At 47.2% G+C, this 24,843-nt stretch overlaps 2 protein-coding genes across 4 annotated transcripts in view; one reads left to right on the top strand and one right to left on the bottom strand.

Annotated features, from left to right (window-relative positions):
• Nucleotides 1–461: 461 nt before the first annotated feature.
• Nucleotides 462–7,581, bottom strand: AAMDC (adipogenesis associated Mth938 domain containing). Of its 2 annotated transcripts, none has more exons than XM_082784525.1 (4): nucleotides 7,496–7,581; nucleotides 5,898–6,048; nucleotides 2,521–2,616; nucleotides 462–1,832 (listed from the first exon to the last, which is right to left on the bottom strand). In XM_082784525.1, the coding sequence occupies exons 2-4, from the start codon at nucleotides 6,027–6,029 to the stop codon at nucleotides 1,692–1,694; spliced, it is 369 nt and encodes a 122-aa protein (XP_082640651.1). In that variant the 5' UTR covers nucleotides 6,030–6,048; nucleotides 7,496–7,581; the 3' UTR covers nucleotides 462–1,691. The 2 variants fall into 2 exon arrangements, with proteins under 2 accessions (XP_082640651.1, XP_082640650.1); XM_082784524.1 differs by having other exon boundaries at nucleotides 468–1,832; nucleotides 7,392–7,580.
• A 1,983-nt stretch (nucleotides 7,582–9,564) lies between these two features.
• RSF1 (remodeling and spacing factor 1) overlaps nucleotides 9,565–24,843 on the top strand; it is a 55,840-nt gene continuing 40,561 nt past the window's right edge. Inside the window, exon 1 of one of the 2 annotated variants that reach the window (XM_082778732.1) lies at nucleotides 9,565–9,823. In XM_082778732.1, the coding sequence (XP_082634858.1) occupies nucleotides 9,637–9,823 (187 nt within the window). In that variant the 5' untranslated portion in view covers nucleotides 9,565–9,636. The remainder of the gene's footprint in view (nucleotides 9,824–24,843) is intronic. The other variant, XM_082778733.1, reaches the window with a different exon arrangement.

The raw sequence follows: 24,843 nt of genomic DNA, 5'->3' as shown, positions 1-24,843 counted from the left end.
CAAAAAGCAAGCCACCAAACAAAAGCAGTAGGTAAGAGAGAAAGTGTTTGCCTAACTTCTAGTAGCGTAACAGTATTTAATCAACTGGAATCGTCCCTTTTGTAAAAGCCTCTTCCTAATCAAGGCCTTTTCAAGGCACAGAAGATCATGAAATAACACAAGTCTATCACTGCTCAGGAGGCAGCCCCCTGCTATTAGCTAACATCACACAAATTACATCTTTTACTCCCTGCAGAGTGGTAGGAAGTAGTTCTGCTGGCGTTCCCCTGGGATGACTGCAGCCTTCTGGGTTGGTCGTTCATCTTCTGCTTCGTACCATGAAAGTTATAAAGTTAGTAAGTTAGAAAGTTAGTAAGAAAAGGAGTTTTTGCTGGTTTGAGTGAGATTTTACCTCAAACGTAGCTCCACAAAAATATTGCTTCAATTAGGAGATTGCAAGATAAAACGTACAAGTACTCACTTTTCCTTCGCTTTTATGCCACGTTGTATTTGATCAGATAAAAGGTTTTAAATGGTTAGGAGAGCAAATAAACAGAAAGAGGCCACTGTATTTTGTAAATTTGGCTGTTCTTGGGTCTTTGGAAAATCACCCAGTTCTCGTTACCAGTATGAGCTTCTCTGCTGCTCCTTGGATAGCTCCAGGTGCCTCAGAGTTTTATTGCACTTTTGGTAATGTGCACAGCCTTAATCTGCTCAAGTGAAGAGTAAGTGAGCCTAGTGGAAAACCATAACCTACAATGGGTAACGTGTAACTGGTATTGTTAAGAGAAGCCCACCAAAGAAAAGAAACAGCGGAAGAGCAACTAAAAGAACTTTTAATCCTTTCACTATAACAGCTCTTGTTGTTGTGATGTGCAAACAGGAAACACAATGCTTGGTAAGAACCCTAACTTCCACCCCACGCTTGCTGGCAACACCTTGCTAACAGTAATTTAGACCGATTTCCTAAAAACTCATCGTTTATGCTGCAAGCTAGCTCTGAGACAGAGTTTTTGGATCATTTTAAGCAGGTAGCAACTTCTTTAATATTTGCAAGACACACATTTCACAACTCAGTACTCAAAATGCAGGTAATGGGAAAATTGTTTAAGGATTATAAATTTATTCCCCATGGGCTTCTTTTTCTAGGCTCTATGTAAAATTTAAAAGTAGGAAGTTTTACAGTCTTGATTCATCTCAGATCTGCACAACCAATACCCTGAGTGAAGTCACCAGCAGGAGGCAGAGTTGTTCTGGGGTCACCTCTTTTATTTTTATTCATTTATTTTATCTTATTTATAAAGTGATCCTTCACCACCGCTTGATTGTACTTATCAGATGTTTTATGACAACGCTGCAGTAGCTAATCATGTAATCCTGGGCCATTTCCTAAGAAGAGTATTCACAATTTAATGTCTTAATTTAACCCAAAGGTGAAAAGTGACCAGAATACGGCCAATATTCTAAAGTTTAGGTCAATCTCCAGAACGTATGCAAACGGTTCTGTAATTAAACGATCTCATTAACAACCCACCTTTGTGAGCACTCAGTTTGTTTAAATCCTAAGCTCATAAACTGCCCTTGCACTCGATTTCCAGCGCACATTAATGCTGTGGCATGTCAATCCCCACTGCTGGCTGTAACCTGAGGCAGCCGGGAGGCCTGCCCGTGACTTGGCCGAGGGCAGGGGCAGGCTCTGAGCCCGCGGTGTTTCAGCACGTCGAATGGAAGACGCCCCCCACCTTGACACCCCGAGCAGCCAGGGCGTTGTATTCTTCCACAGCCTTCTCTGTTTGCAAGACCACCACCTCGATCCCGTTTTTCTTTAGATAGTCCACGGTAGACGATGGAACCTCCAAAGGTAAAAGGAAAAAGCAAGGATTAGAGACTTCCCTTCCCAGCACAGGGCTTGAAGAAAAACTGATGAGATTTGTTAGCAGATGCACTTATGTTACTGATAGTTGCCAAACTGATAAAGTGCTCAGATATTTCTAAGCTCGATACCATTTTTTTCTCTTCGATAAAGTTACGTGTACGTACACACCTCTCCTCCCTCCTTAATGCAGTGTAAAGTGCAGCCTTTTCTTACCAAAGGGAGTGGAAGTTGAGCTAAAGGTAATTAGTGTAAGCAAGGTGTTGTTCAGCTCTCCAAAAAGAATTGCTTCTCACGAAGCTCGGCGCTTGTGAGCTTTGTGTAGCTGGTTTACCTGCTGCAGTGACACTGCCGGCGCTGCTAACAAAAAGGCCTCATTAGCCGAGTCTCCTAGCCTAGTCTGAGAGGGGGAGTAATGACATTGTAAAAAATCCTCCTTGTTTAAATTGCTTCTCTAGCAGAACGTCAGCCTTTTGACTGCTTGACATTGATGCTAACACAGAGGAGCTCACACGAGGCTTCTTTCGGGAAGAGGGTGACTCCCGGCAGGAGTTCAGTCATGCTAAGTCAGCAGCCTGAATTTTTTTTCCCCTCTTGGTAAATCACTGTGGATTTTTTTTTCCCCTAAAAAGAAGGGGAGGGAAAACAACCCCAGAACGAAAACCTACCTGCAGAGCCTCGCTCATGCCACGACCGATCACGACGGTTTGCACGCCCTTCTTGACAACTTCTTCAAGGTCAGCCGGCTGCACTCCTGGAGAATGCTGAGGGTGAGAGGAAGGAAATCATAGTCAGAGTAGTGGCAACATCAACCGGGAGGGCTTCAGCTATGGGTTCTGAGCCTGTTCCTCGATTAGCGGTGTAAAGTACCCACCAAAACATATCACAGCCCCTGCACGGTGATAATTTCAGCAGGTATTTCATAGGCAGGTGAAGGATGATGGTTAATCAATCGATGGCAATATCGACAGCCTTTATTAACCAGTTAAAAATGAATGATGCATCATACATCCCTAAAACATTTATGGCTAACGGCTTTTTGTAAATATCAAAAGTGAAATCAATTAATTGCAATACGTTGCTTCTTGTTTTCAAGCTAACAAAGCCTTTTTGTAGTAAAGATTGCAGTGAGCTCACGTTTACTCGCTTTAATCATAAGGGAGCTCCTCAAATAATTAAAATGATTAAATCCTTTACCAAAGAGGACTGAAACATATTGGTTAGTGTCATTTCAGGTAACGGTTTCAATTTCTGCTCTATTCTTAATTTTGAGAAGGGAATATTTGAAACCCAACTCCTTTTAAAGAAAAAAGAGCCCTAATAGCACGTGGATGGTGTTTTTAAAGTACACTCGTTTACTGCTGGTACCCTTTAAACATACAAATCTGCAAATATTGTGTAATACAGGAAGATAAACCATTATTATGTTACACTACTTCTCCCTCAGCCCCATTTCCATGGCTCTCTGTATGATTTTTTTCAACCCATTAACACTTTTCTTCTCTCCCTGCTCCTTTTTTTTGCTCAGCAGCCAGCTCCTGTTATTTCATGTGTGAGCTTTGTTCCATGAGGTTGTGAGCTTTTCTCTTTGACATCCTTGTGTCCTCTCCTGTTTTTTTTTTTTTTTTCTCCTGCCCAGGTTGCCAGCCCTGTAGCCTCCCACAAGGTGTCAGGATTGTTGCCAGCCCTGCCCTGTTCAGCATCATCTTGCTGAACACGGTGAGAGCTTTCCAGTGGAAACCAACATGAGAGCTCCCAAAGCTCTGAAGGAAACCTTCCATATTAAGGTGCCGGTTCTAGGAGGTGGATTAAATGATCCCACCAAAGTATTAGGGTTAGTTGGGATCCAGAATTTCAGCAGCAGAGAGTTTACCTTTAGGGTTGCATCCCCTTGAGGTACATTTACAGTTAAAATCCCCACCTAACACACAGCTCGCTTCATTCTGCCCAGCTTTCTCAGGCCAAACCATTGTGAAACCATTGCAAGTACGTGATAAAACGTTGCAAGTTTGTGATAAAATAGGTAATGCTTTTCCTTCGGGGGTTTTTAAGGTAGGCTCAAAGCTTAGACAAAAAAGAACAGGTACGGTTTCCTGCAATTACGTTAATTAGTTAGCTGGGGGAAGGTTTGCTGTCATATGATAAGCACTGCTGAGACATTAATGCCGCGGAACAAAAGGATTTGCCGCGGTTACGCGCTGATCAGGGGGCTTCCACCTGCTTGGTAGGAAAATAGTAGCGTCAGAGGAAATATGGACCATGGAGGAATAACTGTATCATCGCAGCTAATTCCACTGAGGTGACAGTGGGAGGGAAGACGGGCAGCAGAATTTCATGCCCGTGTTGTTCCCTGGTCTCCTCAGGCCTCCTTTTTTCCCCGCTAGCAGGTTATTAAGGACGCTGCCTTTTATCCCCCAGGGTTAAGGTCAGGAGGGAGAGCAGTTCCAGGCCCTCGCAGAGCCAGTCGTGCAGTTTTTCCCCGCTGAAAGGACAGCGTGCCAGGCATCAGGCTGAAAGCAGAGAAGGAAAGGAAGGGATTTGTTTCCAACTGGAGTGCGGGGCACGAGGGGCACCGCTTCATTCCTCAGGCTGAGGGAGCAGCTCCCCCTAGCCCCAGGTAAAACACGCTCAAAGCACGCATGCTACCACGAGGAAACACACAGAAGATGAGTGAATCCTATTGTTCCCAGTGCTAAGTGAATAAAATTCCTTCATAATCCTTCTAGAGGAGGGGATGCAGTCTCTAAAAGGCTCATTTTAGCCCTGTATTTGTTGCTTGCTGTTCGGTTTTAATGACCACCCAACTCCCCCCCCTGGCTGCCATAGCAGTAGGAGCGATGGGTCTGACCTCCAGCAGGAGCTTTAAAAGGATCCTATACAGGAAAACCTAAATAGGTAATTTTTTGTTTACTGATTACATAGAAAATATGTCATAAAACCTGCCTCTCTAAATAACCCAACTCTTCTTTTCTCCCCTGATTTTCATTTAACAGCCTCCTCTTTCTTGTGTCAACCGCAGGATTCCCCTGAGGACTTTTATGGGCTTAAAGCTTTCCTCTGTCACCTGAAGACGTCCCCTCGCTGCAGCTTTAGAAGGAAGACACGTCCTCCTCAACGTCCTAACCCGAAACAACGCTTTGAAATGGAGGAATGAGATCAAAATGTGATCTGGAAACTATTGGGGAACGTTTCATGCCGCATGTGTTTTGCTTCTCCACTCGTGTGTGCACAGAAACCGAGAAAGCATCACTGTGAAAACTCAGATTTCTCTTGAGAAGCAAAAAAAGCCTCTTGCTTTGCGCTGTACACTCTTTATGGACTGAAATCTGAGGGCTTAAAAAGTTCTGCTCCCCAGAAGATGATCTAGGAAGTTCCAAACCCAAAGTTCTGCCTCTTGGTTGTGTCCAAATGAACACAGCAGCAACCCTGGAGGGCCCGCACGGATACAGCAGGGTCTAAGGCACGGTGTGTAGGTCTTTTTAGCTTTAATTCTTGCTTGGAATATGTGGATTATTATTTTTTTAGTCAGCTATTTTAGTACAAGCCCTGTTATGGGACAAATGATCAAATTGGGTTCCCAATATAATAGGTATAATGCTGCTGCTGAATTTGAAACACCAACACTATTCCATGTAGCATTATAGGATTCTGATAGCAATTACAGATAAAGCTTAAGGGATATAAAAATTGTGCAGGGAATCCTTTAGGACGTGGCTCCAAAGCCAGGTCACTGTGGTTGGCAGCCTGTGAGCTTTTCGTGGAGGAATTGTTGCATCTGATGCTGTCTCTGCATACTACTCCTCGGAAATAAGTAGGAGGAACACCAGGGAAAGGAATATAAACTAAGCTGCCTGCATTGTTCTCTGCCAAACATGTACGGTCACTTGCTGAGGATTTCTTTTGACTTCCCATAAATTCTTTTCTATCCTATTCAAGACAATTTTTATGTAGCCTTAATAAAGGTTGCTACCAGCCTCTTATGAAAACTGCATTATTAATCAAGTCTTGTTCAAAATGCAGGATGGGAAGCAAAAGGCAAACTCACGTTCGTCCCCGTTTCTCGCCAGTCCCAGGTCCGACTGCCTCCCGGCCACACTTTGCAGTCCTTGTAGGTGGTGGAGCAGCCCTTCACCTTCATCTGACCCCACGAAAGGGAAGCGATTTCAGGGGAAGACATCTCTACGCTGAACCAAAGTCTGGAAAAAAAGGATATTTAATGCTTACCATCAGGCTAACACATGCGGCACATTAATGAAAAACCAAAATTGTGTCCTTGCCCCAAGGAGCTGGGAAGAAAACGCTGTTACAGGCTCGATCCGTGTGATTTTGTGGCACCAGAATTGGGCAAAGGACCAGCAGGTTTGTTAATTACCCATCCTCTTGGGGCTCTGGGAGGATTCAGAGCAAATCATTTTACACACTACATCTGTTAAAGTATCAGGTGCTCAACTTTTAGAACAATCAACAGGGATCAGTTCCCTGGGTTTCTTTCCAAATCTGGTTTTTAATCTTTTCGCTAAATGTATGATGAAGAAGGTCAAATTTTCCTAAAATATTTGCGGGATGCACTGTCTCTTTGGCCCTCTAAACCATGCTGGTATGTTCCTGTTTATTAGTTTCAGACAGTAGATGAGATTAGAAAAAAAACAAAACAAAACCAAACAAGCATGGTGTTGCCTTATTAGCTTTAGGGAAAGGAGAAGACAGTGAAATGTTGAACACAGGCTTTAAACTAATGGACTTTTGGAGACCTAAAACAGGGTTGAGCCTTATTCCCTGAATCACTCCTCAGAGACACCAAATCTCCCAGCACAATTTCTCAGGACAGTTCAGAACCCAAACAACATCATTTTTAATGCCTAACCTCAATCTTTACCGCTTCAGTTTAATGATAAATACATTTTAGTTCCCTTTGGCCTTCCCCTCGGCCACGCTCTCTAAATCTCTCCTTATTTTCTCATTTTTCTCCGACAGCCGGGCATTCAGGCAGGGGCGATGCCTTGGGAAGCACCACCTCGAAAGTTTCCGCCCTCGTCACAGTCCTTCAAGTAACTGCAACCTGATCGCCGCTGGGATTCTGGCACTCGACAGCAAGAAACCAGTCCCAGGGATGCCTTGGAAATGCTTTGGACTTGCTCGACAGCCAAGATCTGCGCCTCGGGAGTGACCTTTCTGCTTTCTGCCCTTCCAGTTCCGAGCGAAGAGGATGGTCTGAAGCCTGCGCCGCAAAAACAGATGCTGGTTCCTGCAGTAAGAAGAACTCTGCTCCTGGCTGACCCAGAAAACCTCTGGCAGATCCTTCCAGATACCCAGATTCTCATCCTTTTCCTTTTTTTAATAATCCAGATTCACCAAGAAAATCGATCATAGGAACCCTGGTGGTGCTGATTAAGGAAGGAGCCCTCACAAAGCAGAAATCTTTGGGTTACCAGGCTTCCAGCCCTCCTGGCAGCCTCCCTTCCCATCGTGCACATGAGCAGGCAGGCCATGAATCTCAGTGCCCTGCTTCAAACATCGTGTGAAGTAGAAACAGCCTTACTTTGGATTCAGCACTGGACCGAGGCTGCCAGAGCTGCTGCTTCCCCAGGAGAACAGGGCAATTATTTCTTTCCTGCTCCTTTGTGAAGCTGGTGGCACACGCACCCTGCCAAAGAGGACGCCAGGCAAGCAGCTACGAGGGAGAGAAATTTGCCTGGATTCCCGTGCTCTGGATTCTCTCCTCACGTACCTACAAAGCAAGGGATTGACACACAAAGGGTCATCAGACTGTTTTCCCAAAAGTCTGGTGAAGCAAGATTAGGGCAGAAGAAATAGCTATCGCTAGTCCCAGCAGAGTGAAATCACCAAAAAGAGTAAAAGGAAGAATCCACTACCCAGAACATGGCTACTAAGAATTCAAGTAAATTTTCCCCGGGCTAGTTTTGAGCAGAGACTGCAGCGAGGTGAATGGCGGTGAGGTAAATGAATGGTAACAACATTAGGAATATCAGATCTCCCGATCAAAATGGTATTTGCAAGGCTGGGTTAATGCAATCAAAGAAGCACAAACTGCAAATAGGATGGCGAATGCATGGCTTAAATCCATAGCATCCAGATTCTGTCATATCTTCTTCCAACAGCACAAAAATAAGGGGCAGGAGCTAAGAGAGATAACTCAAAAGCCATAAATGATGATTAGTAGTCTGAAAGCATTTCCCATCATACTGCCAGGGAATACCAGAAACGTGAGGTTATTTGAATTAGTGAAGGCATCTTAAATTGAAGTGAAGAATGAATTTTTTTTTAACAGGGACTTTGGACCTTCTTCACACAGGGCACGGTCCAGTCACTAATCAGCACGGATTGGGGAAATATTTCCCCGACAAATGAGTTGCTTTTTAATTATTCACTACGCTATCTGCTGAAACAGAGTGCCAAGTAAGAATCAAATGAGCTGGATGCCACAAACTGGAAACTGCCACAGTCCAAACGTGACAGGGAGGGAGGTCCAGGAGGCGAGGAGCAGAGATGGCTGAGGAATCTGTAAGCAAAGCTACAGAAAACACAGGAAATAAAGGCAGCAGAAAAGCTTAAGAGGCAAAATACCAACTTATACAAGGAGATTGGGCTGAAATTAAAAAATATATGAAGTAATGGCTAGGATGGGGGAGGAAAAAATAACTGATTAACCTAAAGAAATGTGATGTAGAAGTGTAGTTGGGCAAGCAGGTGGATTTAAAACTGGCAATGTTGCTGTGTATTCTGTGAAGTGCAACATTTCTGCAAAGTATAACCTGTCAGGAACAGCTGGAATAAAAAAGGGGAGGGAGAGAAACGCTGTATTGACAGCCTGTTAAAGTAAATGTTTATTAAAAGCAAAGACACGCCCTGAGGTCACAGAGGGTAAAAGAGTGAATCAAGGTATCAAAATAAGTATCAAAGTATCAAAATAAGTATCAAGGCATGAAAATAAGTATCAAAAAGGGGGTGTAGTGCTCCAAAACTAACAGTGAGAAGATAAGTAAGTAAAAAGTAAGAAACTCCTCTGCATCAAAGCAACTTCATGAGGGTAGAAAAGCAGGTAGAAAAGCAGGCGAAGACTTAAAAACCGATAGCAGAAACGCAAGGGGGAAGGATAAGCGAGGTTTAAAGAAGCGGGTCGGACAGGGACTGAGGTAAAGTTGAAGAAAAAATAAAACAGAAATATATTTTGGGGAGGAGCCGCGGGACTGCGCGCACGGGGAGGAGAGGGGAGGGCGGGCAGCCAGCTTGTGACAGGAGGCGAGGCAGGGTGCAAGGACACGAGAGAAGCGAGGCTCAAACTGCCTAAAAACTTATTTTTATTCCTATTTCTCCACAGCCCCCGACACCGCCCCCCCCCCCACCTCAGCACCTCCCTCCCGCCCCTTCCCCTCCCGGCCGCTAACGGCCGGCACGCGCCCGCACCCCACTCACCGGACGCGCGGAGCACCCACCCCCTCCCTCCCTTCCTCCCTCCCCATTGGCCAGCACCGCCTACCGGCACCACCTCCCCTCCCTCCCATTGGCCCATCCACCCGTCCATCCCCACCCTCCCCTCCGCCCCCTCTATAAATACCCCCGCCCCGCCTTGTTTTCATTGCCGCGCCGCACGCGGCGGCGAGGAGCCGCCCGGCCCCGCGCTCCCGCCCCCTCCCCTCAGCCCGCCGCGGTGCATTGTGGGACCGTGGCGGCGCGCGGCTCGGCAGCGCCCCCCTCACTCCCTCTCCTCCCCTCCCCCCCCCCCCCCCCCCCCCCTTTGCTCCTTCTCCATCTCCGGCCCCAAGATGGCGGCGGCGGCTCCTCCGCCTCCATCGCCGCCTCCCCCTCCCGCCGCCGGCCCGGGCTGCCCGGGTTCCTGGCCTAACTTCGCCGTCGTTTGCTCGTTCCTCGAACGTTACGGGGCTCTGCTGGATCTCCCCGAGCTGCCTTTCCCCGAGCTGGAGCGCGTCCTGCAGGAGCCCGGCGAGCAGGGTGAGCGCCCCCCCCCCCCCCCCCCCCCCTCACCTCCCCTCAGCTTTCTCCCTTTTTCCCTTTTCCCTTCCCTCCGCCGGCTCTGAGGAAGGACTGGGGGGGACGGTGGGGTGTGGGGGGGAGAGGTTGGTGACATAGAAGGGGTTTGAAGTGGGGGGGAACCGGGGCTGGTCCCCCCCCGCCTCCTCCCAGCCCCGGGGGTGGAGCGCGCTGAGGGAGAGGAGGGGCCTGGGATTCCCGGCGTGAAGCCCCGGGGGGGGGGGCTGTGGCCTTTCCCCCCCCCTCCTTTTTCACCCCTTCCACCCTTTTGGGCTGAGCAGTTGCTTGGGGAAGGGGGAAGATTCCTCCCCTCCCCCCCAATAGAAGGTGGGGGCTCCCCCCTTTTCCCCCACCCCAATATCGGCTGTGACCCCCCCCCCACACACCCCCTCCTTCAGCCCCCCTGGGTTGGACTCGTGCAGGGAGATCGGCTTAAATAACTATTTTATTATTATTATTATTATTTTTTTGCTCAGCCTAACGCTGGCAGCGGGTCTCCTCCACCCTGCCTCCAGCTGGGGGGTTGCTTCTGTGCCCCCCCCGCGGTGTTTGTGCCCCTTTCTACTTCTCCCCTAAAATAAAAATACCGTGGGGGAGACCCAAGGCAATGCCCTCAGGCTTTTTATCCTCCCCCTCCTTTCCCCCCTGCCTATGTGAGGTGAGGAATGGGGAAGAAGAGATGCGGGGGGGGGGCACCAGAAAAGCCCCGAGCCCTCCCTAGTGCTGCTATTGTAGGAAATCTCCTCCCCACACACACAGCCAGCCATTGTGCTTGCTCTCTGTCCTTCTCCCCTCCTCCCTTCTCTCCCAGCTGGGCAGGGGGCTAAAAGCTTGGCCCTTTTCCCCCCCCCGTTTCCCCTTCCAGCCCCCCACCACCTGAGCTGGGCGAGGCGCAGGGTGGCTGGGCCACTCCGCCGTTCCCTTGCCAGCTGCTCCTCCTCTCCTCTCTCCTCCTTTTCCTCTCCTTTCCCTTCAGCAGCAGCAGAAGCTTTGCTTGCCAGCCTCTCCAATTCCTCTGCGATGGCTGTGGGAGGGCCCCGGGCAGCCGAGCGGCCAGGGGGAGGGCTGCGAGGAGGCGGCAGCAACAGCAACAGCAGCCGGGGATCCAGAGGGGAAGGTGCTTGTTGCTCTCGGGCTCTGTCTCGATTATTTCTCTGCTTCTTGCCTCTCTGCACTCTTGCCACATCGGGAGACCGCCGGGCTCACGGCGCATGCTCGCCCAGGCCCCATAGAAACTTCCTGCTGCTGGAGAATCCCAACCCGGGGCTGCTTTTCCTCCCCCAAAACCCTCTTTCCTCCCCTTTTTTCCTCCCCAAATCGACTCCCTCCTTACGAAAGCCACCCCGCGGTGCGGGGATTTGGGGGTGAAATCGGCGGGGGGGTGCTTTCTCGCCTGGAGGAAGCCGTCCTTCGCGGGGCGCACGCGTCCTGCCTGAGTTTGCACCAGCTGAAATGGAATGAGAAAAGCCTCCTCCGCCTCCCAGCTCACGTGCAGAGGAAAAAATGAGCTCCCCTAACTCCTAAAAGCCGGGCTACCCGCCTGGAATATCCGTCAGTTCCCCCCGTAAAAGGATTTGGTTGCTGAAGTCCTGTTCTGGCAAAGTTTTTGCAAAACTTCTGAATAAAAGCCGCCGCTGCGCTGGAGTTTGAATTTGTGATGAAAACACCCTTTTTGAAGTAACATCTGTAAAGAAAACGAATGTTTTTACCCTGTGACAAAATGTAAACAAGCCCGTAAGAGTGATTTGTTGTGTGGACTTGCAGAATAAATTAAAATTCAAGGCTGAGTGACCTGTGTGTTAAGTACGTGCCTTTGGTAAAAAGCTGAATTTTCTCTGAACTTTAATCGCGTGGGACAGGGGGTGGATATCAACAGGACAACAGCTACAGCACAGCTCGTCCCTACAAAGCTTTTGCGTGCCTTGTGCGTTGTGGTGTGTGTGTTATGGGGCGTTCAGTTGCTACACTCTGCATTTCTTCCTGTTTTGGGGGGCAGGATGGGTTGTTCTCCACAAATGGGGACATTTTTACCTTCTGATAATGCCCTCTCTGAGCTGCTTGATTTTTGCTTGTGTCTGGTGTAGAGAAAGTTTGCCTGCCTTTGCTTATCTTTAAGAAAAGAAAGAGTGGAAGTGTGGAAAACTAAATTTAGGAGGTTCTTGAAGCTTGATGTGATGATTTGCATGACAGGGATTTTGTGTTTTATTGATCGAGCTGACTTGCCCAGCTTGATTTGTGGTGCCAGTATCTACTAGTATGTTTATGCTTTCAGAAAAAACAATTGCAGATACTACATTTCTGTGTCCTTTTTACATATATTGGTTCCTGACAGGGTGTCTGTAAGGTTACAAACAAGCAAGTTGCTGGACAGTGTTTGAAAACTGAAGAATGAGTTGTTTTGTCCTCTGAGCATCCAGTATTTACCAACCGTATGCAGCTTTTCCTTGGAGAGCAAAAAAGGTTTGGATTTAAGTTGTGCACAGTTTCACTTTTGATACCAGTGGACTTAGACAGCAATGTATAAAACCACCTGAGTGGTTTTAGACACCACGGGCTCTCTTTTCTTGTCTGAAGAGTTGATTGTGGAAGATGTCAGTGAAACTTCCTTCTCCTTGTGCTGGGTGTCTCGAGGAGCAGCGGGAGCTCTGGTCTGAATGTTGCTGCCTTGTTGTATAACAGTCTTTATTTTCTCCTGGTAATTATTGGAACAAAGAGCTCGTTCATGATGAAGTAACCAAAGCAGAAGCTTTTTGGGGAGGAAGGGGCGCTGCTACCTGAGGATTTCGAGAGGTGGCAGTGACAGCAGTGCTCGAGCACAGAGGTTTCCTTCGTTGTCCGAGTTGTTTGGGTGTGGGCTTAACCTGCGTCGGCAGCGTGTGAGGTATTTGAAATGCCTGTGCAGAGGTACGGCCTCATCCGAACGCACAAACCCAGTTAAAAGATGCGCTTTGGGAGCTGGCAGATAACCTAAACCGTGTGTGAGCGGTCAGATGGCAGAGCAGTGATCCTGCTGGTGGCAAAGAGAGGAGAGGGATAAGTGTGGACCCGTGGGGCCGCAGCTCTAAACTGGTGCCTCGCTCTAAACCTGTAACTGGTCAAAGTCATGAGACCTGGGGTCATTTGGTGAACGTTTTGCTTTGTGAGGGATAATTATCTGGTCTTGAATGATATTGAGCCTTGTTTTCTACCATGACTTGGGTTGGATTGACGATGGGCTAAAGCTTCTTCCACCAAGAAGAAATCTGGGTGGTGAGAGCCCTACCTTACACCCGTTGCTAGTTGTCATGCCTCAAAGGAAATCGCTTCTCTTAGGATTTATTAAAAAGTGAGCGAATAAATGGTTTTACCTGGGGCTTCTAATGAGGCTGGGAGATGTGATCGCCCCCCGTGTCACTGCACTGGGAGCTGCCAAGCTAAGACACATCGTCCTGCTGCATCTTTTTCCTACAAAAGCAAAATGGTGCAAACAGAGCGAGTAATCCCCGGAAAGCACTGCTTGTTCTCCTTCTTCTAACGCGCCTACCTTGCCTGTTTTCCCAAGTTTCTCCTGTAGCAGCCCAGCCGTGGAAAATTTAGTATTTCAACACGTGATGGAGGGGAGCAAGAACTCTGCCTGTGTTGAGGGCTGTGTTTAAGGAACCATGATATCACATCGCCTCCTTTGTGTTGGTAAATAGCTCGGGAATTGGTATAAATGTTAATTAAGCACTCGGGCTCTTGTGAATGAAAATATTAGCAGAACGTTCGCTTGCACGACAGAGATCTCATTTTACACATGACTACGCAAAACGCTCGCTGGTTTGCCAGCTTCCCCGGTGTGTGAATGGGAGAACCTCTCGCCGAGGTGAATCGTGTCCTCGGAAGCGTTCGGCTCCGCTCGCTCATCCCCTGCTGCAGGCTTTTTGGAGCAGTATGGGGCTTGATTTGCTCCTGATTGAAATTTGAACAGGGAGGCATGCTTTGCATAGCTCAGCCGAACAGCGAGTTCGCCTCAAAGTCCTCCTGGTGGTGCTAAAGTTGGGCTTGAAAGCAGCAAATACGTTTTGGTGGGTACGTCTCCGGGCTGAGGCAGTCTGCTGCCTTCTCCCCAGGAGCTTTTGGATCTCCTTTGACTCTTGCTGGCAGATTGAGCCAGCCTAAAAGTTCGTCTCTTTAATTATCACGTGGATGTGATGGGTTTGGAGTTTCATTATCAAACTCTTTCCATGCTGGCTCAGGTTTAAGTGGTATAGAGAAAGATGATGTGAGGTGTAGGTCCAATTTTGTGAGTCTTTTCTCCTCTTCCCCCTTTTTGTCTTTATATCCAGAACTGAGGTTAGGGGCAGGTAGGCTGTGGGAAAACCCCTGGAAGTTACTTATGATTTCTTTAGTATCGAGTACACTTAAAAGTTCCATCATAGAACTGAAAAAAGTATGTACTCTTTGGATCTACCACACTTCAGAGGTTTTATAAACTACTTTTTGTTTCTAAATCTTCTGGACACCTCACTTCTTTTCTCTTTCCAAAGGAATTTGGATGCTGAAGCCGTTTGTTCCGGTGGGTCCTGGCAGTTCCCTTATTGTCATTCCGATACCTTTGCAAAGCTTTGCAGCGTAAGGTTCTTAACCCTTCTCTGCAGAAATTAACAATTAACGACGATTTAAAGTGCTGGTCGATACTTGGCTGCGAGAAGCAGCCCCGGAGCTCTGTGGCTGTTTTAATGCAGCAAACAAAAGCCGGTGAGATCTGATGGCAAGGAGCGAGGCTTTCAAGCTCAAGATTAGGAATGCTCCTAATGAAGAGGGGAATAAAGCAGATTGCTCCGTTGAAGTGATTGATTTTCTGGTGTTTAACAAGATCCAGCCTGTTTGGGTCCTACTGACCTGAAGTTAGGGAGTTTGATGCGACTTTTAGGCAAAAGTCCTGATAGATTGCAGAAATCTGCAGCTTGGTCGGTGTTAGAATAGGAAACAAATGGGATAGGGAAGTGGTCAAACGCTGTTAATTACTAAATATTAACCGAAATGGTGATTTATCATCTGGTTTTGGTGTGGAAAGGGCAGTGTCCTTGTGTAAATGAACACTCCTGGTTTGTTGGCTGGGGGGATTGTTCACACAAGGCGCTTTTGGATCTTCTCCATCAGACGTGAAGTGTGGGTATCTCAGTGTTATAAGCTTCCTGCTGCTCTAAACATCTATCAACTAGTCTGAAGTAACTTTTTTATAGTTTTAGGAGCCTCTGCTTGTATCTCATCGCGCCCTTTCCTGGATGAATAAGAAATGCAACTGCTGCTTGAATTGGGTAGTCATCCCCCACATGCGATTCAAGCTCACCTGAGGTTTATAAACAGAGTTTAGGTGGATCACTGCTGTACCTAGGGACTGAACCAAATTTTTAAACTACTGTCCAAGCCATTAATCCACCTGGTAAGAAACCTGTTAGGGTAATGCAGTGTGCTTAGCTTAATAAAATATTGAGGAATAAAAGCGTTTGTATTAAAGCTGCTCTGCAGACTTGCAAATAAGGGTGTACCTGGTAAAATTTTGAACGTATTACTTCTGTTCTTGCTTCATTTTTGAGTATATCGGGTTCTGTACCTCTGTTTTGTTTAAAGTTCTGCAGCTCTGTGTTTCCAGTCATCAGGTGAATGGGTTTGGTGGAGGCAGACCCCGCTGTGTGTGGCTGGAATTGTCGGGGTTTAACGGGCTTAAACTTGGAGCAAGCAAGCAGCACGGGTGGTTGGTCTTGTGCTGACTTTGTGGCAAACGAGGTTAATGCAGAATCAACTCCTCTGCTCCTTTTGCAGTCCTTTTAGATTAAGACTTCAGGCCAGCGTGCCTGGCCACGTGCGTTTTTCTTCATTGGAGAAGTGAATTAAGTTTGTCTTGGAATTAATTGCTTCCTAATAGAGTACGGATGCATCTCTGTGATCTAACTAACCCCCTTCTGTTAGTTTTCCCGTGGCAAGGCTTGATGTATTGAAGATGGGGCTGGCCCATCATCCCACCGGAGTGTGCGCTGGGATTGTGGCTGGGAACACCACTCTGAGCCCCAGCGAGACTCCCCATCACCCATAACGACGGGGGAGACAGGCAAATCGTGCTTCTGGGTTAAAAAGCAGCTCCAGTTTCGTGTCAGTAGACATTGTGGTATATCTGCAGGAGGGACCTTCACAGCCATCAGGGTGAGCGGCGTGGCACCATCACGTGTAAGCGAGGAGCTGTGTTTTGTCTAGCTCTTGTCCTCTTTTTTTTTCTTCTGGCATGCTCAGAAATAGCATCCCCGCTGGAAAACTTAAGCTTCAACGAGGTTCTTCCCCACCTGAAGGACTAAACGTCCGAGTTGTTAAAGCAGTCTGAGCTGCACTTCATCCGAATCCTCAGGATTACAGAATTTGGGGTGTCGGAAACATGTGCCAGTACCTGATATAGCCCTGGAGAGACGGGGGCTGCTTCTCCCAGCTGGGCGTGTTGGTGGGAATCCAGGAAAAGAACTGCAGGAGGTGCTTTGCCGGCCCCAGGAAGGCTGCTCCAGATGAAGGCAGTGATCCAGCAGCATCTTGTCCTCAGCACTGGTCAGCTGCAGGAGCTGGGAGTTTCTTGGGATATTCTCCCAGCTTCCAATAGTTTGTAGCCCAGGGGCTTCCTGGTTGTGTTTTTTCCTTTTTACATCTTCTTCGAGTGGAGTTTTTTCCTCTTGTTTGAGATTTCTCACACCGGACAGCGTTACCTTGAAGTTAACAACGGTGTGTGCAATTATCAGTGCCCCCACCTGGCACCTCCTGTTCTGAGCCCGTCCTGGAGCTGATGTTTAGGTTGGCTTCTGCGTGGCCTAAACTGAGAAGCCCATGGGAACTGCTGGAAAACTTAAAAGATTAAAACAGAATCACCATTTGGGGGGTTTCTGTGCTCTGCAGTAGCTGACGGCTGGCATCCCTCAGGCAGAAATAACGCCCGCATACCTGGCAGGCTTTGGCATGAGTGACTTGGTAACAAGATCCTGCTGGTGGCAGAGGGCAGGGATGGCAGAAATTCCTTTGTGCGGTGCGAAGGAGGGGACAGGAGCTACTGAAGGAGCTGCTGAGGAGGGACGGAGGACAGGACAAAACATTCTTCAGCAGGATGTTTATCATGGCTGTGCGCTCACCGGTGCCTTGTGGATTTTGGAAGCCCCCATTTCCACAAATCGCAGCGAGAAATAAATACCCAAGCTCGTACAAAGGTGTGCATTTTTTTCCTTCCTCCAAGCCTTGCAATAACAGCATTGTGTTTTTGTTTTTGTTTTTTTTTTTTCCCCAAGCTGTAGCATACAGCGAGGTCTGCGTTTGTAACGCCAAGATGTTCTTTCCACCCTGCTTCATTCCTCCTCCTGCTTCGTCCCAAATCAATGAACTCTCCCTTGCTTCGGTTGTTCTGCGAAGCCTGACAACCAATTGGGCCTTAACGAGTATTTTAGTAGCCTCTAGCACTTGTCAGCCTCACACACGCTTTGCTGTCAGCCCTATGCAGCTATTGCTCTTCCCCAGGAGTGAAACAAAGCAGGATTTCTCAGAACTCCAGGAGAAATTGTGGCCCTGGTGATCCCTTGAATGGTTTGGGGGAAAAACAACCAATTCCTCGAGGCGAGGCGTGCTTCTGAAGGAGCTTGTCAGGTTTCTTTTCTGCTGTGATCAGGTAGCACCCTGGAGAAAATTTGTGCTTATCCTTGGGCTCGCAGGTTAGATTGATGGTTGGAGAAGGAAAATTGAGTCGTGCCTCGCCAGCCCCAGCCTCTTTTTTGGTTCTTTCCAAGAAAACGGCGCTCATCGGATTGTGGCTTTCAGGTTTCCACCACGAAGCTTCACCTCCATGGAGAAGGAGCAGCCATGCTCGGAAGGAAGAGAATTGAAATTATCCTGAAGTGGCAAGGTGGAGGCATTAAAACCGAACCCTTAGAAGAGATTTCACTTAAAAGATGGGAGAGCAGAAGCAGCAGCCCTAAACCAAGGGGGAAAAAATCATTAGCTATGATAATTAACATAAGGACACTGCTGAGAACTTAAGGAACTCGTTTGCATAAGTCATTATTGGGCTAATTTGTGATGTCCTCCTCCTTTCTGGCAACGCAGGTGAAATATGATAAAAGTGACGTGTTAGGAAATGATGTCCTGGAACACCCAAATAACACCAAAGTGTGCTCGTTGCCGGGCTCACACACTCCCTGGGCTCTCTGGAAGAGAAATTTGGGGAATACAGCTGGTAAAAATATACAAACTGGAGCTGGGAGGACAGGAGTGGAAAACGGGGACTGGCACATTTTAAAGAGCCTAGCAGAGATGCAGGGAATCAAACACAAGTAGCTCTTACATCTGGTTTTGATAAACGCTAGGAAATTGTAGTTTCATCCTTCTGAGAGTTCAGTTATCCTCCAAAGTACAAATGCTCTGCTCCTTTCTCTGGCTTCTTCCGAAGCACGGCTCCACGGCTGGTGCTTGGCAGAACGCTTCGGCGTGCACTCAGAAAGACTTTTAAGGAGGTCCCAGACTGAAACAGTTGACTTGTGTTCCTCAGCACCTTTGCTAAAACAACAAAACTCGAAGCCATCACAGCCAGCCCTGTCTGTGACGGATCCTTCGTGGCAGGAGGAACCAGGTGAGGCGAGGAGCTCGCAGCCCAACGCAATTTGCTGCTGCCAGAGGTCCGTGTTTGCACTGCAGAGGGTGGGTTTGGATGTGCTGAGGAAGGGATTCGCCTTCTCGAATCCACTGATTCGCATCCTCCGAGGCAGAGAGCTGGAGGAATGCATTGCTCAACCTCTCCGGAGTCAGCCCAAGTGGTGATAACTTCCGAGGGAAAGTAAACCTTAAACCGATTAACCGCCGGGAAGCAGCTCAGAAGAGAAAGTGAATTCCCGTCATCATGGTACGAGTGAAGTGGAATCCCTTTGATTTTTATTTTTTTGTATGCCGTGGGCAGTTAATCTTTCTTGCTAAGGAAACAGGAAGGAGATGAGTCCTTAAGAAAACAGATCCAACTGTAAAATGGCTGGTCCAGACCGAGGGGAAACAGCGCAGTAGACGACAAAACAGTAGTGTGAGCAGACAACGAAGCTGCAAGCAAAACAGTTGTAAGTTTGCATGAGAAGGGAAAATGCTTATGATGAATACATCACAGAATATTTAAAATCCGTTCTGAGAAAAGATTCGAGGCACTGGTGACAGCCCAGACAGTACCAGACAGCAGGAGGAATAGCCTGTGAATCATACAGTAAATTTGGGGATATTTTATTTGGGATATGTGTCTATATCCCAGCTTGTCTGTTCTTGCTTGCCTTCAGCTTGATTTTAGTGCCCGGCGGTGGCTGCTTCACCTGGCAGGGAAACGGGGACAGGTCAGGAGGGTGAGCAGAACAGTAGGAAAGTTTCTATCAAAAAAAAAAAAAAAAAGTTTGAAAAAATGAATGCTGTTAACCTCTGAGATTTTTTTAAGTGTGTGCAGGGCAAGGCTTCTGGGGGTCTGCGTTCCTTTCGGGTTGTAGAAGCGGCAAAATGGTCTGTTAAAATAATTTAAGATTTAAACGCCTTTCACGTATTGCATAATTACAGCTGATTGCTGCAGGTTCTTGCTGAGGCCAGAGCTCGACGATGCAGAGAGTAAATGCTGAGTTGTGGTAAAAATACTTAAAAATAAAACCAAGAACGTGAAGTTTCTGGCTTCAAAGTTAAGCTGGGCTGTGACGACAAAGAGGATTTAAGCTAACGTGGGGGTGGGCAATTGCAGACGTGTGTTTTAGGGTGTCTGTGCCCACATTCTGACGCAGCAGAGGGTGGTCACCATCAAACCCAAGTCCTGGATTATCAGCGCCGTGGCTCTGATGCATTTCATCATCTTCCTTCCCAAGTGCTTGCCATAAACACATTTTCTGCATAGACTCTAATTTCTTTGGGGTGGCAGGTAGTGCTGACCCCACAACTGACAGTCCCTGCTGCCTGCGTGAAGCTGCAGCAGCCCCAGAGTTACAACCGTTCCTGGCAATTAAAAGGATTGCGTGAACGGGGGTAGAGATTTTAGTGTTAGCAGGTCAAAACATGACTTTGCTTGGAGGGTTTCTTACTTTAGAGCTCCATGTTTCAAGGAACGAAGCCTCTGTGAATCCCTGCGCTGTCTGCGATTCAATTATCAGCTCATGTAAGGACAGTTTGCTCATCTCATGACTGCATCATGTCTTTATTTGAGACCTAAGGTTAAGGAAATTGGTCAGAAACCACACCTGGTTTTTATTTACTACTAACACTTCATCAGACAATTGTCTCAGGCGGTTTTACTCCTCACATTTCTACTCTTGCTTTCTTCCTGGTTTGCTTAAAAACAGCGCTGGGGAACTGTTTTTGAGCAGCCTCCCATCCCGCGTGCATTGGATCAGCCTTGTAAACTTCATACTCCTGAGTTTGTTTGCAGAATCACTTCAGCCAGCTGCATGACAGTCAGAGGCATCTTCATCAGTCTCCGAAATGCGGCCTGTCTCTTTCTGAATCTCAGGTAGTTCTTTAAAATATTGTAAATCTTCACTTGAGCTGCGGTTAAGGTACGGTGATGAGCTGACATTACCTTGGAGAGGGAAGTGTGCTGCAGAATGACTTGGGTTGGCTTTGTCTTCAAAGTTTGCTCATGCTGATCCTTAAATCTTGGGCTCACACAGTGCTACTGTTTGTAAAGTACCAAATTACTGAGGAGTACTCAAGTTTTCTACACAAATTCATCAAAATCTCTTGCAAAATATCAAACGTACATCTCTATGGCATGGTTATATTCTTGTATTTCGTTAGGGTCCAGTAAACTAACAACATTTCTTGTCTTACAAGACCTAAGTTTGCAAGACCGGGCTTTCTAGAAGTGGTATCTGCAATATTTGGCAGTTCCAGGGAAACTGCCAAGGAACAATTCACCTGTTAGCATCGCTGCGTGAAGTTAGTGTTAAAGGAAACATGGTGCAAGTTTTGTAGTGAACTGCTAGGCGTGATGGCAAGTTTGATGCAGGGAAATGAAGCCTGAAGGTATAAATGGGACTCAGGTGAAGTCTCCATGCAATGACTAGAGGAAAAAACGTGCTCTCTGAACGCCAAAAAGGGCAGAACTATCTCCCTGATAGATTTCATCTGATACATGAAAACAAAACTCAAAAAAAAACATTAAAAACCCACAAAACTTTGTATATTTTTTCTACTAAGGGCTAAGGATTATGACCTAACCTGGGTGATTAAACTTGTTGTAGAGAAGTGATTTTATTTATCATGCTCTGAATTTCTTAACATTGCCTCTTTATTCAAGTGAGTAAGTGGTTTCGTAGGATCACCAACATCCTTCTTCTGTCAATGCTGAAGAAAACTCAGCTCAGTACCCGAGAAATTCACCAAAACCGCCACCAAAGCGACATTTCAAGTAACAAAACAGAGTGAGGAATTAAAAAGCATTTAAATTTGTCCTTGTTTTCATATAATGGACTAAAAAATGACTTGCATTCCGCTTATCCTCTAACAGAGCACTGTTAAAGAAGCTCATTTCACTTGTTACATGAATAAAGAGGACTCTAACATGAAGCTGAAGCCCTAACTCCTGCAGTGTGCGGTTCGGTGTTGTGTTTAATCTTGATCCTCACTTGTTTCGCTGCACTGAGGCTCCTGATTTGGTTTCAGTACAAGAGGGTGCGTGCTCTTTCTTTCCAAGTTAAAGGCTGCCATGCTCAAAGAATTGATTTTGTCTGCCAGAAATGTCTGTGCACGGACAAACCTTGTGAATCGAGGCTGGATTTGCGATGGTAATTCTGCGTCTGAAGGGGAGCGTGAGAGTTTAGGGGGCTGTTTAAGGATGAGGTACAACCCCCAGGAGCTGCTAACACCCCTGCGGCCATCCCCAAGACCTTACACACCTTGGTTTTCACTGAAAAACTTGCCAGAAACTCCACAACAGAATTAATCTGACTGCATTTATTGACTCCAACCTCTTTCAGATGTGTGCTTTAGGATGAGCTGACTCCAGAAGCGTGTTTCTGGCCAGGGGCTCTCGCTGGATTATCTGCAACTCGTTCAGGTGTAAATATCTGCCTTTGCTTGGATGAATCCTGCAGCTCTGCTGCTCCCCTTTCTGAGGTTTTAATGGCAGATACCTAAGAAATTCTGGGAGTGAGGAGTAGGATCTAAAACTCAGGCTCCTTTTTCACTCAAATAAGAGTCACATTTCCTTTTCTTGTCTATCCTTTGGCCTCTGGATCTTGTGTTTCTTTTCTTGCTGTTTGCTTTGTGGCTGGGACACCCTCCGAGGAGTGAGTGGTAATTTTTAACCTTCTGAAAGAAGGCACTGAATTCAACTTCACCATTTCTTGCCTGCTTATGGAACTACTTGGTGCTGGAGCAAGAGGCAAACGTTGCCATATTGATTTCTTTTTGCTTGCTTCCTTTTTGGCGAGTGATTCTTCCATTCCTCTAACAGCCAGCAGATGCCTCATCCCACCTGAGATCTCCATTTTGCTGCACACCTCTCCAGAACCAGATCCCGTTTCCAGCTGCCTGCCTCTTCCGCCTCTCCTGTTGTACAGCTCGAGAATCCTGGCTCACCAACCCGCTGTGAAGTTCTCTGCTGCTTCCTAACTCCGTAAGACACACAAAAATGTGTCTTTGGCTGGATCTGTGTGGTTTGTGGGCACACCGTGCCCATTTGCCTTTCACCTTCATCACAGGTGCTCTGGATTTGAGAGTGCTAAAGAGGAAAATGAGGAGCCTTTCCTGCTCACAGTCTAAAAGTCTTGGGTAGAAACCACTCACACCTCGGAGACTCTGCAGGGAAGAGACTCCCAGAGCCATCCTCGAGGATCTGAGTTGCTGATTTTTCCCATCCAGAGTGCAAGCTGCTGGCTCGTCACGCTTACAGCAGCTTCAGAGAGTCAAGTGCTTGCCTCTGACTTGCTGATAATTAATCAGCAAGTCAAGTGGGCTTGATTTGGAAGAGTTGGAGTGCGTGATGTGGTCACTGGAAGTGATTTACCACGGAGCAACAGCAATCTGTGACAATTTCACGTGGCTTTCCCTCCCTGTGTTTGAGTGCCTGCTGCTTGTTTGCACATTGCTGCTCTGCTCTGATTTTTCCCGTTCTCTCTTCATGTATCTGGAGCTCGTGGATTTGGGCCCACTTCTTATTCAGTACATTTTTGAGGCAGTAAACGGGGCTTTTATTTGCTGTCTTTTTTTTTTCTTTTTTTCCCTGGGCTATTTCCAGTTTCTAAAATAGACCGTGTGCTATTTTTTTCCTTCATTGTTTTCAAAGTCATTTCTCCTTTTTTTTCTACCTCCATTTCATTTTCCTAGCCTAGTGCAATATGCTTTTCTTTCTAAATCTTACATTTTAACGTGCCTGTCTTGATTTTCTTATTTTTTTCTTTCCTGCTGTTGCTTAATGTATTAAATTAAAAAAAAAATATTGCCAGGAACTTAGTAGCCAGAGAAAGAAACAGAGGGGACTTGTTCGGGTGAAAAACTAAACCAGCCTCTAGCTTGCTGAAAAAGCTGAAGTTTCTTGCAGGGGTTTTTGTTTGGCTTGGTCCGGTCTCTGATGGTTCCAGCTGCTTGGTGAACACCCAGTCCTCTTCTCCAGCTTCCAGAGTTATGCTAACGATGAAGCAAACGAGGATTTTTGGTGGATGGAGAGGAGGCGACGAGTGGCAGTGCGGGCATTAGGAGCACAGGCATAAAATCACAGGACAGATTTGCAGGCAGTAAAGTAGGGAGGAAAAAAAAAACACATGGAAGGGAAGAGAGCCTACAGGTAAGAGGTGAAGCTGCTTGATATTTAGATCGAACCGATGGAGCTGCCGAGCATCCAGATCTCCGGGCCCTTCGCTGGGCTGACAGCGTCGTTTCAACAGGAGCGCGGTTTGTTTGGTTTTCGTGCCTGCCAAAATCTTTCTAGGAACAGGATATAAAAAAGCTGCTCGGTGACTCGCTCGTTCTGGTGGCGTTTTGGGTTTAATTACAGCGTCGTTGATTGCTCTTTTGCCTCTGCTCAGGAGGCAGAGCGGCTGCGATTCCCCCCCTCTCCTCAGTGTCGTTTTTACGGGCAGGCAGCTTGGAGGTAGGCTGGTTACACTCGTCAAGTGAATCAGCTGGAAGATATTTAGGTTGTCCTTTGGAACAGAAACTCCTGCTTTTCATGTTAGGAAACAATATAGGCGTCAAATACGTATTTTTCTGCCAAGCTTGAACGTGAATGGAGCCAGATATTCTGCTTGAATCTCCTTAATGTGGTTATTTTTCAGGGGGCTGCTGTAGCTTCTTGCCTGGTTCACAGCAGAGGCTGTTTCCTTCCAGTTCTTTAGCGTGCCACGTTCGTACCAACACCATCATTTCCCTCTCTGGTCCATGAACTCAGTACGAACACTTCCCAACTGCAGGGATCTCCCATTTTTCTTCGCAGGGCTGAGGTGAGAAACACCCAGGGTGCCGGTAGCCAGGTTTGTAGGGTCACACACGGTGAGTGGATGAGAAGGGGAGGCAGGATGTCCCTACAGATCCCCTTCACCTCCACCACCCACCTGCTTAGCGTGGCTTGCTTTGGTGCTGAATCCACCAAGCAGAGGTCACTGTGGTCAAGGGAGAAAGACAGAAAGAGCCAGCAGTGAATGGAAACACTTGCCCTGTATTATTTTTTTTTCATTCCGCTTGCCAAAGCAAGTTAGCACGGAAAAAAAAGGTTTTACTGGTATAACTGGGAGGACCTGTTTGTGTTCGCAGAGCGTGCAAGCTGCCGGCACTCTTTGCATCCCAAAATGTGCCTCCCTGCAGTGCAAGGGCCTCAGCGTGCTGCTCCCTTCCTCCTCATCTTCCTCTCCGTGCCCTACATCTCTGACACTTTATTTGTAATCATTTTCCTGATAACGAGTCCCAGCATCCCTCCACACCCAGAGCTTTTTTTTTTTTTTTTTTTCCATTTTCCTCCTTTCTTTCTTCTGCTGTTGTTTGGGAGCGTGTTGAGC

The sequence above is a fragment of the Aythya marila genome (genome assembly GCF_965140915.1).
Source record: "Aythya marila genome assembly, chromosome: 1".
Taxonomy (NCBI): domain Eukaryota; kingdom Metazoa; phylum Chordata; class Aves; order Anseriformes; family Anatidae; genus Aythya; species Aythya marila.
Note: the sequence above shows the minus strand (reverse complement) of the source record. Positions and strands in the feature narration are given on the sequence as shown.